Raw genomic sequence first — 14,693 nt, forward strand, 5'->3', positions numbered from 1 at the left:
GAAGGCAAAATTGAAAAATTCCATTACAGCAGATTTGCTCTAGAAAAAATATTAAAGAAAGTCCTTCAGGCTAAAAGGAAATTATAAAAAATGGAAACTCAGATGATGGGACAGAACAAAGAATACTGGAAATGGTAAATATGGAGTATATAGAAGACTCTCTTGATTGTTTTCTTAATTTAATAAGTATAAGTTATATGAATATAAATATAATCTGTATTGTTAGGTAGATAACATACATAGATATAATACATATGACAATAACAGCACAGAGGAGAGGAGAGAAAAAATAAGACTGTGTTGGAGCAAAGCTGCTATATTTTACCAGAATTATGTTAAGTAGAAGTAGATTGTAATATTAAGACGCATAATTCTTCTCTGCATCAAGCGCTATAAATAAATAGCAATAACAGGCTAAACAATCAGGGGAATTAAAATGGTATACTTAAAAATGCATTTCAACACAAAAGAGGACAGTAAATGGCAGGTGCAAATCAAACAATACTTAAAACTCCAATAAAAAGGCAGAGATGGTCAGTCTGGATAAAAAAGCAAGATCTAACCATACGCAGTCAATGAAACTTTTAAAATCCAGAGATACAAATAGTTTGATTTTAAAGGACAGAAAAAGATAAGCCACGGAAACAGGAATCACATGAAATCAATCAAACAAAGCAGATTTTAAGACAACATTCCTAGAGATAAAGAGAACTACTTCACTATAATAAAAGGGTCAATATACCAGTAAAATGTAAAAATTTTAAGTATACAGGGACCTAAAACAAATCCTTAAAATACATAAAGCAGGAACTAACGGAACTAAAAGAAGAAACAGTTTCTGAGAGGCAGTTATTGAAATCTCCAACCATATTGTTGAAGATAGAACTTGAAAAAAAAAACAATGAGCATATAGAAGATTTGGACAATATCAACCAACTTGACCTGACCATTAATTTACGATATGCAACCTCCAAACAGCAGAATACATGTTCTTTTCAAGCATATGTGGATCACTGTCCAGGATGGAGAGCATGCTTGACCAGGATCCAGAAATCTTGTTTTGAACAGTCAAGATAGTAAATATTTACACTTAGGAGCCAGATCTGTCACAACTATGCAATTCTGTCATTCTGGTGTCAAAGCCAAAGACAGTATATGTTTATGAATGGCCAGGGCTATGTTCCAGTAAAATTTTATTTACTAAAGCAGGTAACCTACATATGGGCCATACTTCACAGACTTCTTTTGTGCTAGACCATAAAACAAGTCTCCATATACTTAAAAAGACAAATTATACAAAGTATGGTCTTCAACAACAGAATCAGAACAAAAAAAAGTATGCTAAGAAAACCCCAAATATTTGGAAATTAAACACCATGACTAGAAAAAACTCATGAGTCAAAGAAACTATGAATTCGAAGAATATTCAACCACATGACAATGAAAACACCACATATTAAAACACAGAGACTACAGCTAAAGAAGTAAATACAGTATATTCTAGTATAAATAGTTATACTAGAAAAGTAGAAATGGAGAAAATAACTTAAGCTTCAACTTTAAGAAGCTAGAAAAGAGTAAACCAAATGCGAATTAGAAGGAAATAATGAAGACGAAGAAATCAATGCAATTGAAAATATAAAGGAAAAAAAATCAGTGAAACCCAAAGTTGGATAAGCTTTATCTAGACTAATGAAGAAAGGAGAGAAGATACAAATTATCAGTACCAGGAATAAGGAAGGTGACATCACTACAGATTGTACAGAAATCCAAAGACTTATAAAGAAATATTATGAACAATTTCTGCCTACAAATTAGGTCATTTAGATAAAATAAAAAAACTTTAAAAAAGATACTACCAAATTACTCATGAAAAAATAGAAAATCTGAATAATACGATGTCATTAAAAAGCTGAATTCATATTAAAAATCTTCCCTGGTCCACATGGCTTCAATGGTAAATACTGCCAAACAAACAGTTAAAGAAGAAGTAATACCAATCCCATGAGAATTATTTCAAGAAATAGGGCAGGAAAAACTACCCTGTCCAACGTGATGTCAGAGGTTCCAGTCAGTACAACCAGGCAAGGAAAAAAAATTAAAGGTATACGGTTCGGGAAAAAAGTAGCAAAGACCCTCTGTCTCTGAAGATAACATGATCTTGTATGCAGAAAATCCTAAGGAATGTAAAAAGTAAGTTTTAACATGCAAGTTTAGCAAGGTCACAGAATATATGATCTACAATACTTCCCAATTTTAAAATGTACAATGAAGTTATAGTAATTGGGTCAGTACAGACAACTAGATCTATGTTTATGAGGTAGGTATAGACATCTAGATCAACAGAACAGAACAGAATCCAGAAATAAATTCATAATCATGTTTTCCCCCTGAGATCAGGACAAGATACAGTTGTCCTCTCTCATCACTCCTATTTGCATTGTAATGGAAGTCCTAGCAAATGCAATAAGAAAAGAAGTACACAGACTGAGAAGGAAGAAATGAAGCTGACTTTTTTTCGTGCATGACATGATTGTCTATGTAAAAGACCCCAAAGAATCAGAAAATTACTGGAATCAATAAATGATTATAGACAACACTGGAGGATACAAGGTTAATATATGAAAGTTAAACTTGTTCCTATATACCAGTAATGAACTGAAATTTAAAATTAAAAACATAACAGCATTTAGCAGCCAGTACATATTAGCACACACACAAAATGAATTACTTAGGTATAAAACCAACAGAATATGTGTGGAATCCCTATATGGAAAACTACCAACTCTGATGAAAGAAATCAAAGACGTAAATAAACAGAGATATATTCCATGTTTATGATAGGAAGACAATGTTGTTAAGATAACAAACCTTATCTCTGCAAGTGACTTTGTGGACATCAACAAATCAATTTGAATGTTTATATGGAAAGGCAAAAGACTGAGACTAGCTAACATGATATTGAAACAAGACTGATACTACATACACCTGACTTCAAGACTTATCATACAACTACAGTAATCAAGACAGTGTGGGAAAAGAACAAACAGATCAGCAGAACAGAACAGAGCACAGAAATAGAGCCCCATAAATATAAACTGACCTTTGACAAAAGACAATACATAGAAAAAGAATAATCTTTTTAACAAATAATGCTGTAACAGCTGGACAACCACATACAAAAAAAAAATCAATCTAGACACAGATCTTATACTTTTCATGAAAATAACTCAAAATGAATCACAGACATGAATGTAAAGTGCAACACTTTCTAGAAAACAACACTGGAAAAATCTACATTGGAATAAAAGGCAAAAATCTAGTGGTAGCCCAAACATGGCATGAAAACTGTATTCCAACAGAATTTACCAATGGCTTTCTTCCTCTATACTGAGCAAATCTAGAAGAAATTTAGTGCATCCAGATGACTAAAGAGACATTTTTGTAAAAGAATTTTTTTAATGGATTAGGCTTAGGGAATTAACTTCACATAATTCTCACAAATTATGAGGTCCTCTGTTTCTAGAATAAGTTAACATTTCCTAATTGATTTAAAAGAAATAAATATTTGAGACAAATATTTTAAGAGTAAAACTCAATTCTATTACTTATATTATAGTGAAGCACCTAGTACCTGCACAAAAAAAAGTCCATATACATGCGGCCAGTGACTATCTTATTAAACAGAGTAGAAAGTTCTATTGGAAAGTAGTATTGCTTTAGGCCTACAAACATGGGCCATCTTGTGTTTTGGTTCACAGTATTAGGAGATGCACTGAATTCCACTTGTGCTTGGGATGTGGAAAGCTGCAAGAGAATGTTATTTTCACCTCAACAATAAGGGAAAAATTCTAGATGATCTACAAAATAGTAAGTTTTCTTAGGCTTATCAGAGAGCTAAAGTCACAAGGCAAATAAGCAAGTGTTAAAACAGCTAAGGAAACCAGACATAAGAAGAATTTACATTCACAAGCTCTTTTCATAAGCCCTACCAAGTAGTCATGAAAAAGATTTGGAGTAGGATAGAAGTTCAGCATCCTTGGTGACACTGTCAGTCACATGGGAAATTAGAAAATATCTGAGCTAGAAAATTAAAATACAGCATTAAAAACTCTGTGCAATTCTTCTGTGTAATTCATCTGTGCAATTCATCCGTGTAATTTGTACACAGATGTTTATAAATGTTTAAAATGTAATAAAAATGTACATAGATGTTCACAGCAGTGTTATTCATCATAGACAGAAATTAGAAAGAACCCAAATGTTTAATCAACTGAAAAAATGGAGAAATACAATGTGATAACCATACACTGGAATATTATTCAGCAATAAAAAAATAAAGTATTTATAAATACTTCAACATAGACAAACCTTGAAAATACTATTGTAAGTGAAAGAAGCCAGAGGTAAAACAGGTAAGGTCGCTCACACTTTGGGAGGCTGAGGTGGGAGGGTAGCTTAAGGCCAGGAGTTTAAGACCAGCCTGAGCAATATAATGAGAACCCATTTATATTTGAAAATTTTTAAAAAAAAGACATAAAAGGCAACATATTATATAATTCCTTTTATATGGAATTCCAGAATAGGCAAATCAGAGAGGCAGAAAGCAATACCGGTTGCTAAGGGCTGGGGGGATGTGAAAATGAAAGTCACTGATCATGGGCGGGGCTTTCTTTTTGGAGTGTTAAAATGTTCTGTAACTGGATAGTGGTAATGGTACAACTTGGTTAATACACTAAAAGCCACTGAATTCCATTCCCTAAGAGGATAAATTTTATAATATGCAAACTATTTTTCAATAAAAAAATTTATGGAGTACAGCTAAAGTAGTATTTAAAGGAAAAATTATAGCTTTCAGTGCTTAAAATAGATCAAGTCACTAACCTGATCACCCAGAAAAATTAAAGCAAAAATGAAGAAGATCTAAATAAATGGAAAGAAATACCATATTCACAGATCAGAAGACTACATATTAAGATAACAATTCTATTCCAAACTGACCTATACATTCAATGCACTTCCAATCAACATCCCAGAAGGCTTTTTCGTTAAAGAAGTTAATAATGTGATTCTAAAATTTACATGATGCAAACAGCTAAGAAAAGCCAAATTAATTCTGAAAAAGAGAAATAACATTAGATTACTCATGCTACCTGATTTCAAAAGTTTCTAGAAACTAATGAAAATAACATAAGGTATTGTTATATAGACAGACACAGATAAACAGAAGAGTCCCAAAACAGACCCATATGTATATATTCAATTGATTTTGACAAGGTTACCAAAGCAGATAATTCAGTGGAGAAAGAACAATCTTTTCAACACATTATGTTGGAAAAACATAACATTCAAATCCAACAACCCTTATATTGCACCAGACCATAATCAACTTGAAATAGATGACAGACCTGAGTGTTAAACCTAAAACTATTTAATTTCTAGAAGTAAATACATGAGACAATCTTTGTGATTTTAGGGTAGGCAAAGATCTCTTAGATAAGATACCAAGAGCAAGATCTATTGAAAAAAAAAAACTGATAAATTCCATAAAAATCAAAATTTTCTGCTCTTAGGAAGAGACTAGAGAAAATGTTTGTAGAGCACACATCTGATAAAGTATTTATTTCCAAAATATATAAAGAACTCTCACACCTCAAGAGTAAGAAAACAACTCAATCAAAACATGGGCAAGATATGAACAGACATTTCATCAAAGAACAGGGACGGCAAATAAGCACGTGAAAAGATGCTCATCAGTCATTGGGGAAAAGCAAACAAAAGCCATAAGATACTACTACCTACATACAAGAATGGGCAAAATTTAAAAATGTGACCATGCCATCTGATGGAGTAGTAGAGTAAATATTACTGTTATGTATTTGTGGAGGGAATGCAAAATGAATACAGCAACTTTGACCAACTGCTTGGCAGCTTTTTATAAAGTTAAACCTATACTTATCACACAAACCACCAATCTGTGCCTATGCATTTACCTAAGTGAAATAATAATATATGTCCAAACAAAGACCCATAAGCAAACAATTTTATAGCCACTTAATTCATCATTGCCAAAAACTGGAAAAGAAATTGTAGTACATCCATATAATGGAGTACTGTTCACCAATAAAAAGTAATGAACTACTAAAACATCAACAACATGGATGACATTCTCAAAAATATTATGCTAAGTGAAGGAAGACAGATATACAGGGTCACACCTACTGTCTGTATTTATATGGCATTCTAAAAAAGAAACTCCCAAAGCTATATAGACAGAGAAACAGAAATCAGACCAGTGGTTGCCAGAAATGGGGTAGGGAGAAGATTGACTACAAAGGTACAGGAGGGAATCTTAAAGAAACAAAATAAAACAAAAAAAAACAAAACAAAACAAAACAAAACCTGTAAGAGGCAATACGATAAACACTGCTCCTTGTACTACTTTATCTGTGTTAATTACTTTTCTGAATCATGTACTCTGGTGCTCATAAATAATAACAAACATGTACTCATTTCTTACTATGTTCTCACAATATTCTATACCTTTACATGTATTAACTTTTAAGTTATATAAGGAAGGTACAATTATTACTTCCATATTATAGTTGATAGAACAGGCACAGGGTGGGGATTTAAACAACCTCCAGTGACAGAGCTGGAAATCAAACCAAGAGAAAACCAAACCCTGGCAATTATGCTACAGACTTCACTCTTAATCACTCAATCATGATGAAAATGTTTTAATCTCTGTAGGACACAAATCCAAAATGTCCAAAAATGTCTGTCAACACCAGCTTGTAACAGTAATACGGCATCAACAAATAATAATGCTATGACAAAGTACTTATCTTTTAAATTTTAAAAACATGTACCTTGTAAAAGAGTTGGTTTAAAAATAAAAACACTGGGTGAGGAATTAGACAACTTAACATTTATATATTAGAGATTACAAAAAATGTTTTCACCTTTTTATAACTTCATTTGGGCTACAAACAACTTTTCATAGTAGTTAGAACCGTAATTATTTCCACTTTCAATTAGTAATAATGAAATTTTAAATAAATGTCATCATCTATTATAATTCTGTAGGCAAAACGTTTTCTCTATCTTAAGAGAAAATTGAATGAGATTCAAAAGTGTCAATTTGTCAAGAGTCAGAGAGTATTTTATGCCAGAACTCAAACACAAGTGTTCTAATTTTCAAATACTGAAGCTATTTCCACCATAAACCTAATTTATTTAAATATATTGTTTTTAAAAAGAAAAGGAAAAACTCACCAGATAACCTCCCAGTTTCTGGGTGAGAATGTTTTATCATTCCATCCTTTTGTTAATATGATCCTTCAAAGCAATGATATCTATAATTTCTTCTACTAGATTATCAACTTCATATAACCTTGTATAATCCACACATAAAACAGCACCTGCTCCATATTGTATTCTACAAAAATTTGTTGAATTAACAAAACAATATCATGCCACTTAAAAAAAAAAAGATGTAATGAACAAGCTAATCTTAAAACTTATGAAGATGCAAGGGACCCCATATAGCCAAAGCAATCTTGAAAAAGAACAACAAAGTTGAAGGACTTATGCTTTTGGATTTCAAAACTCATTACAAAGCTACAGTAACCAAAACTGTGCGGTAGTGGCATAAAGACACAACATACAGATGGCAAGGGAATGGAATAGAATTGAGAGTCCAGAAATAAACCCATACATTTATAATCAATTGATTTTTGACAAAAGTGCTAAAACCATTCAACAAAAAAGAGTATTTTTCTTTAACAGTGCTAAGATAAGTGGATATCCACATGCAAAAGAATGAAGTTGGAACTCCTCTCTCACACCATATACAAAAATTAACTCAAAATGGATCAAAGACCTAAGTGGAGGAACTTGACATATAAAATCTTTAGAAGGAAACAGAGGTGTAAGTCTTCATGAGCTTCAATTAGGCCAACAGTTTCCTTAAATATGACACTAAAAGCACAAGCAACAACAACAAAAATTAATTAGACTTCATAAAAATTTAAAATTCATGCAAAGGACACTATCCAGAGTGAAAAGGCAATCCACAAATATGCTCAAAAGTAAAGGGATTCAAATGTTTCACTACCAAAAGAATCCACTAAACATAAAAGAAGACTAATGGAGAAATGAGGGACAAAAAAAAAGCTATAAGGCATGTAGAAAACAGCACAACCACAGAAATCAGTCCCTCTTTACGAGTAATTACTTCCAATGTGTATTAAACTCTACAAAAACAGAGATTGGCAGAAAGAATAAACATATAATCCAACTACATGCAGTTACGTAAGAGATGCACTTTAAATCCAAAGACAAAGAGACTGAAAGGACAGAAAGTTATTCCATGCAAATAGTAACCAAAAGACAGCAGGGATGGCTATACTAATATGAGAAAAGACAGACTTTAACTCTACAAAATTCAAAACAAAACAAAACGAAACAAAAAAAGTCAGGGTGTGGTGGTAATTCCAACACTTTGGGAGGTGAGGACGGAGGATTGCTTGAGCCCAGGAGTTCGAGACCAGCCTGGGCAACATGGTGAAACCTCATCTCTACAAAATTAAAAAAGAAAAAACAGACTTTGAATTTTTCTTTAAAAAAAAAAGGTTACAAAACAGAAAGAACCCAGTATATACAGCAATAAAACAGTTCAATCAGCAAGAAGGTATAGCAATTGCAAACATTTATGTACCTGATAACAGACCATCAAAATATAGGAAGAAAAAACTTGACAGAATTGAAGAAATAAACAGTTTTACAATAATAGCTGGTGACATCAATACTCTATTCTCAATAATGGATAGAACAACCAGACAGGAGATGATATAGAACTTAACACAACAAACCAACTAGGTCTAAAAGACACACAAAACACATTATTGAACAACGACAGCATACACAATTCTTCTCAAGTACACATGGGACATTTTCCAGGACAGACAATATGTTGGGCCACAAATTAAAGTCGAAAATTAAGTTTCAATAGATTTAAAAAGATAGGTACCATACAAAGTATCTTCTCCAACTACAACAGGATGAAGTCAGAAATCAATAACAGAAGGAAAACTGGGAAATAAATTTGTGGAAATTAAACCAGATACTTACCAACAGATCAAAAAATAAAAAGGAGAAAATACTCAGAGATGAATGAAAACAAAACCACAATGTATCAGAACTTAAGAGACACCGTCAAAGTAGTACTAAGGGAAAACTTTATAGCTATAAATGCCTACATTCAAAAACAAAAAAAAATCTCAATCAAAAACCTGACTTCACAAACTACGTTGTGAACTAGAAAAAGAACAAACTAGGGCTGGGTGCGGTGGCTCACGCCTGTAAACCTAGCACTTTGGGAGGCCGAGGTGGGTGGATCACGAGTTCAGGAGTTCAAGACCAGCCTGACCAACATGGTGAAAATCCATCTCTACTAAAAATACAAAAATCAGCCACACATAGTGGCAGGTGCCTGTAACCTCAGCTACTCGGGAGGCTGAGGCAGAGAATCGCTTGAACCTGGGAGGCAGAGGTTGCAGTGAGCCAAGATTGCGCCACTGCACTCCAGCCTGGGCGACAGAGCAAGACTCTGTCTCCAAAAAAAGAAAGAAAGAAAAAGAACAAACTAAACCCAAAGCTTCCAGAAAGATAAAATTGAATAAATAATAAAGACTATAACAGAGATAAAATAGAGTGCTCGCTTCAGCAGCATATATACTAAAAGAGAGAAAAGAAAAAGAATACAGAAAAAAAAATCAATGAAACCAAAAGTTGGTTCTTTAAAAAGAGCAACACAATTGACAAATCTTTGGCTAGATTAAGTAAAAAAGAGAGAAGACTCAAATCACTAAAATCAGAAAGCGGAACATTACTACTGATTCCATAGGGGACAAGAAGGATTTTAAGAGAGTATTATCAAGTCTTGTATGCCAACAAATTGAATAGCTTACATCAACAAATTCCTATTAATAGAAACACAAAAACCTACCAAGACTAAGTCAGGATGAAATAGAGAATCTGCAGAGACAACTTGCAAGGAGACTGAATCAGCAATCAGAAATCTCCCAAAAAAGAGAAGTCCTGGTCCCAATGGCTTCACTGGTGAATTCTACTAAAACGTTTAAAGAACTGAACCAACACTAATCCTCCTCAATCTTTTCCAAAAACTGAAGAGAAGGGAACACTTCCTAACTCATTCTATGATGCCAGCATTATCCTAATCCTAAGCCAGACAGACACTGCAAGTAAAGAATATTATAAACCAATATCACCTTATGAACACAGATGCATAAATCCTTAGGAAAATACTAGCAAACCAAATTCAGCAGCGTATGAAAAAGATTATATACCATGACCAACTGGGACTTATTCATGAATGTAATGTGCTCAAAATTCAAAAAGGCAAATGGTGGTTCACTCTGGGTGATTTTTTTCTTTATATTTTTCTGTTGTCTAAATGTCCACAAAATAGAATATTTTATTTTTTAAATTTATTATAAAGTATTTGAAACATACACAAGTGTAGAGAATATTAAAATAGTTACGAACCTAACTTTTCAGACTTTCAAATTCAAAAATAATACATTTGCTTCAGAATATTTGATTTAAAATTTTTTTAGCTGAGCTAGTTGAAGCTCCCTTAATATTGCCCACCTCAGTATCACCCACCCACCCTCAGGAAAACCCATTATCACAAAGCTGGTGTACATGCAGCTTATCTATCACATTTTTATACTTTCTTTATAAACTGCTATTAACAGACATAGTGTGGTTTGTACTGCTTAAAAACTTACATCAAGGATTTCTCATACTGCACATATTTTATCACAACTTATTTTTCCAGTAAGCATTATATTATCAGGGTCTAGCCACATATGCATGTATTATTTTTATGATTTAAAATATTATATAGTTTATTAAAAGGCATTCAACAGAGGTTCTAGATTTTAAGGGTTTTTTTTTTTTTTTCTCAGCTGCACACAATAAACAGAGTTTTTGAAAACACTTTTTGATAAGTACAGCAGCACTGGCAACATCCTACTGCTTGGTATCATCTTCACTTGTATGGGTATTTTTCTTTCTTCTCTTTTAAACTCAAGATTAAGACACGTCTATACTGATCACATTGCAACATTCTCTGGAATTCCATGCTAGAGCAAAAATACTCATTAACCAAGTAGTTTTGAACAATATAAAATAATTATTAAAGAGAAAATTTATGCTGCCATTCACCTAGCTATCTAAAAATATACTTAATAAAATATACAAAAACATATTGACACACACAAATTTTGGTAATTTCTATCACTGGAAAATTATAAGCTAAAGCTAAAATAATAAATACATAAATAAATGCAAGCTCTAAAGTGAACCCAAGATTAAGTAGCATCATATTTCATACATAGGGGAAAAAATCATTAAGTTTAACCTAGCAGCAGCAAAACAAATAATGCTAGTTTCAGAAATAATTTAAAATTCTAAGCCATCAAACCATGCTTCAACTTTCCTGGGTAACTATTTCTTACCTATCTCCCCAAAACAAACAAAAATATCAACAGATTGTTTTATGACAGCTCTTCTTTTGGAGTTCTGACTTATTAAAAAAGGATATTTACACATAACTTGAGAGATGCCTAACATATTTTAAAATGTTATCCATTATTAAATTGATTATGAACAGTAATACAGACCTCTGTACGCAACTACATAATTTGTAAAAGACAAATTTGCGTACAGCCTGAAGTGTTTCAGGAGAAAGGTCACGAGTAATAATGGCAGCAAAACATTAACTGTTACTCACCCATAAATAGTATGTGAACTGAAGTGCAAAAATAGCAATGCCTTCATTATCAAAGGATCCAGCTACTGACCGAGATATGTAGCCTGGTACAATGGCAATAAAACAAGCAGCTAAAAGTCCTGCTCCTTGGTTCCAAAGTTCTCTTGTAAGCAGGAAAGTAGATATAGATGTAAGGCCGCTAAAAGTTGGTGCAAGGAACACACATACATCTCTTATGTGAACTGTTATGTTCAATGTATTTAAAATCCAATGAATAAGGCCAGCGGTTATCATCAACCCTGGGTAAACCTAGGAAGAAAAAAATGGAAAATTTAATTACATATAAAATGAGACACAAAAATATTAATGTATGTACTCTTCTTTATCATTACATTTTGTTTACCTTACGTAAGTTTGAAAGCAACATCTCAAAACAATTTGCCTTCTTTATAAACTACAAAAAAAACCCCACACCTTTTTGTGCTGCATACAAAGAACTAGCTCATATCTGGAGGAATACATAAAAAGATCAGAAAGAATATGAAACAAGAATGATTAAAATTCAAAATGTTTAACAATGTTAACTGTAGGTAACTTTCTTACTGATCCCACTAACTTTTTTTTTTTTTTTTAATCAAAACAGGGTCTTAGTCTAGCTTATCCTTGAGTTTGGAGTTCTAACATACTCCAATTTTGCCCCTACTTGTGTGTACATAAGAAAATGAGAAAAGAAAGATAAAGAAAAATTACACACAAAATTATTTAAGTCATATTTATAAAAAATGTTCCCTCCTTTCAAGCCCTAGATTTGGAAAGCAAGCAAGGAAAAAGAGGGAACAGTCTAGCTAGGAAAAGAGGGAACAGTCAGTTGGTGAATCCAGAGATAACGTTTTGGGACTCCTGAAAAATTAAATTTTTTTATACCACGTAAAGTACTTAGGGATAAAAGGGAAATAATAAACTAGAAGAGGCCAGTTAACAGTTACACATACCCTCACTCTAAAAGAGGAACATCAAACATTAAAAGGATTCAAGAACAGTGAACAGGACATTCTTCCTGAGTTATTATTCAGTGACTAAAACATGCATTTACATCTGCTTCCTTAGCTAAGTCCTAAAAGACTCCCTTTTTACTCCATAACAGAAACTACAAAGGTTATAAATTTCCTTTCCTGGCTATACAGTTTGTAACTGCAACCTCTCTCCCCTACACTCCCGTCTTTAACTCTCTTGCTTTTTCTCCATAACACTTATCATCATTTGACGTACTATTTATTTTACTTATTTACTTTCTATTTATTAACTGCCTACGCTCACAAGAATATAAGCTCCAGAATAGCAGGAAATTTTTCTCCAGCATCCAGAAAAATAATTGGCACAAAGTGGATGCTCAATACCTACTGCATGCATGGAAGGAGAAAGGGGGAGGGGGAGAAAAAAAGGATGATAATTCATCCACATTCTCAACACATAAAAATTTTGTTCTACTTCAGATTCAATACTAGGTACCAGTGCGTAATTTTGTCAGCAATATTAGGGGGAAAAAAAAAAAGAAAGTGAATTTAAAATATTTTTCAAGTTAAGTCAATATATCCATATAATACGGTAGACTGAACTGACACACACAAAAACAGCCAAGATTCATAGAAGTACTAAATGAAAGAACCAAAAATAAACCAACAAATAAAACCCCAACAACAAAAAAAGCATAATCAAGCTCAAGATAGGGTATTCTCCAGATGCCAAAAATGAAGAGGAAATTCAAAGTAGGCGCTGATGTCATGGGAGCCCACAGGAGAGAAGAAAAAAGCCAAACATAACCAGGCCTGATACAGGCCTTAAGGAATGAAAATGAGGGGGTTTCGCCAAACACAGGGATCAGAGTGCGGACCTAATTACCAGCAAAAAGTCAGGACCTGCTTATGAAACTAGACAAATTCTATTCATCCATCAAGACTTCCAATGCTCAGAGCAGAAACAAAGTCCTAAAGGAGAATATGAAACTCATTCAAATGTGTGAATGTGGGTTCTACATTTATAATAACCTTAAGTATAAGAAACCTCAAACTAAGTAAAACTGTCCTAAAACCAGTGAAACCCCTAAAATTCTCCAGCAAAGGCAAATGAGAAAGATTATTACAGGGATGATCCCAAATCTCAGGACATCAGGACTCTCAGAGAAAACAGGCTTCCACTGAGGATTAATTTAAGATAAAGTTATAAACTGCACAAGAAAAACTATAGTTATCAAATGTAATACAATTTAGGTATATGATAAGATCAGCACCGCAAGAACTGCAGGTAATAGCTGTCTGCCATATGTACTACCCATTTAATACTTCTCCAATTCACAATGCAGAACATGATAACTACTATTGTGCCTTCATCTCTTTATGTCTTTCTATTTACATCAAGGATAAGAAGATGCCCCAGACTAGAAACACAACACCTTACTATCATGGAGAACATGTTCCTTCTAAACACAAAGGGAACATTTATAAAAATTTGGATATATCCTAAGCCACAAGTCAAGTCTCAATAAATTTTAAAGGACTGAAATTACATAGAAGGTGTTCTCTAACCACAACATATTTGAAGTACAAAGCAAAAAACATAACTGGGTAATCCCCTTATGTTTGAAATTAAATATAATTCTAAATAATCCATGAGTCAGGGAAATTATAATAAAATTAAGATACATTTTATTTTAAATGATAATGAAAATACTACACATCAGAACTTATGAAATGCAGCTAGTACAGTGGTTAGTGTGTAGTTTCTAGGCTTAAAATGCATCTCTTAATAATGAAGAAAAGTTGAAAATTACTGAGTAAACCATCTCAAGAAGTCAGAAAAAGAACATGAAAATAAACTCACAAAAGTAGAAGAA

General features: G+C 32.9%; 1 protein-coding gene across 2 annotated transcripts in view; it reads right to left on the reverse strand.

Annotated features, from left to right (window-relative positions):
* STT3B (STT3 oligosaccharyltransferase complex catalytic subunit B) overlaps window positions 1-14,693 on the reverse strand; it is a 105,586-nt gene that overhangs the window by 46,386 nt on the left and 44,507 nt on the right. For both annotated transcript variants that reach the window (XM_002813975.5, XM_054552441.2), the window contains exon 3: window positions 11,825-12,112. In XM_002813975.5, coding sequence (XP_002814021.1) covers window positions 11,825-12,112 — 288 coding nt within the window. The remainder of the gene's footprint in view (window positions 1-11,824; window positions 12,113-14,693) is intronic.

This window comes from Pongo abelii, chromosome 2 (assembly GCF_028885655.2).
Source record: "Pongo abelii isolate AG06213 chromosome 2, NHGRI_mPonAbe1-v2.0_pri, whole genome shotgun sequence".
NCBI classification, from domain to species: Eukaryota; Metazoa; Chordata; class Mammalia; order Primates; family Hominidae; genus Pongo; species Pongo abelii.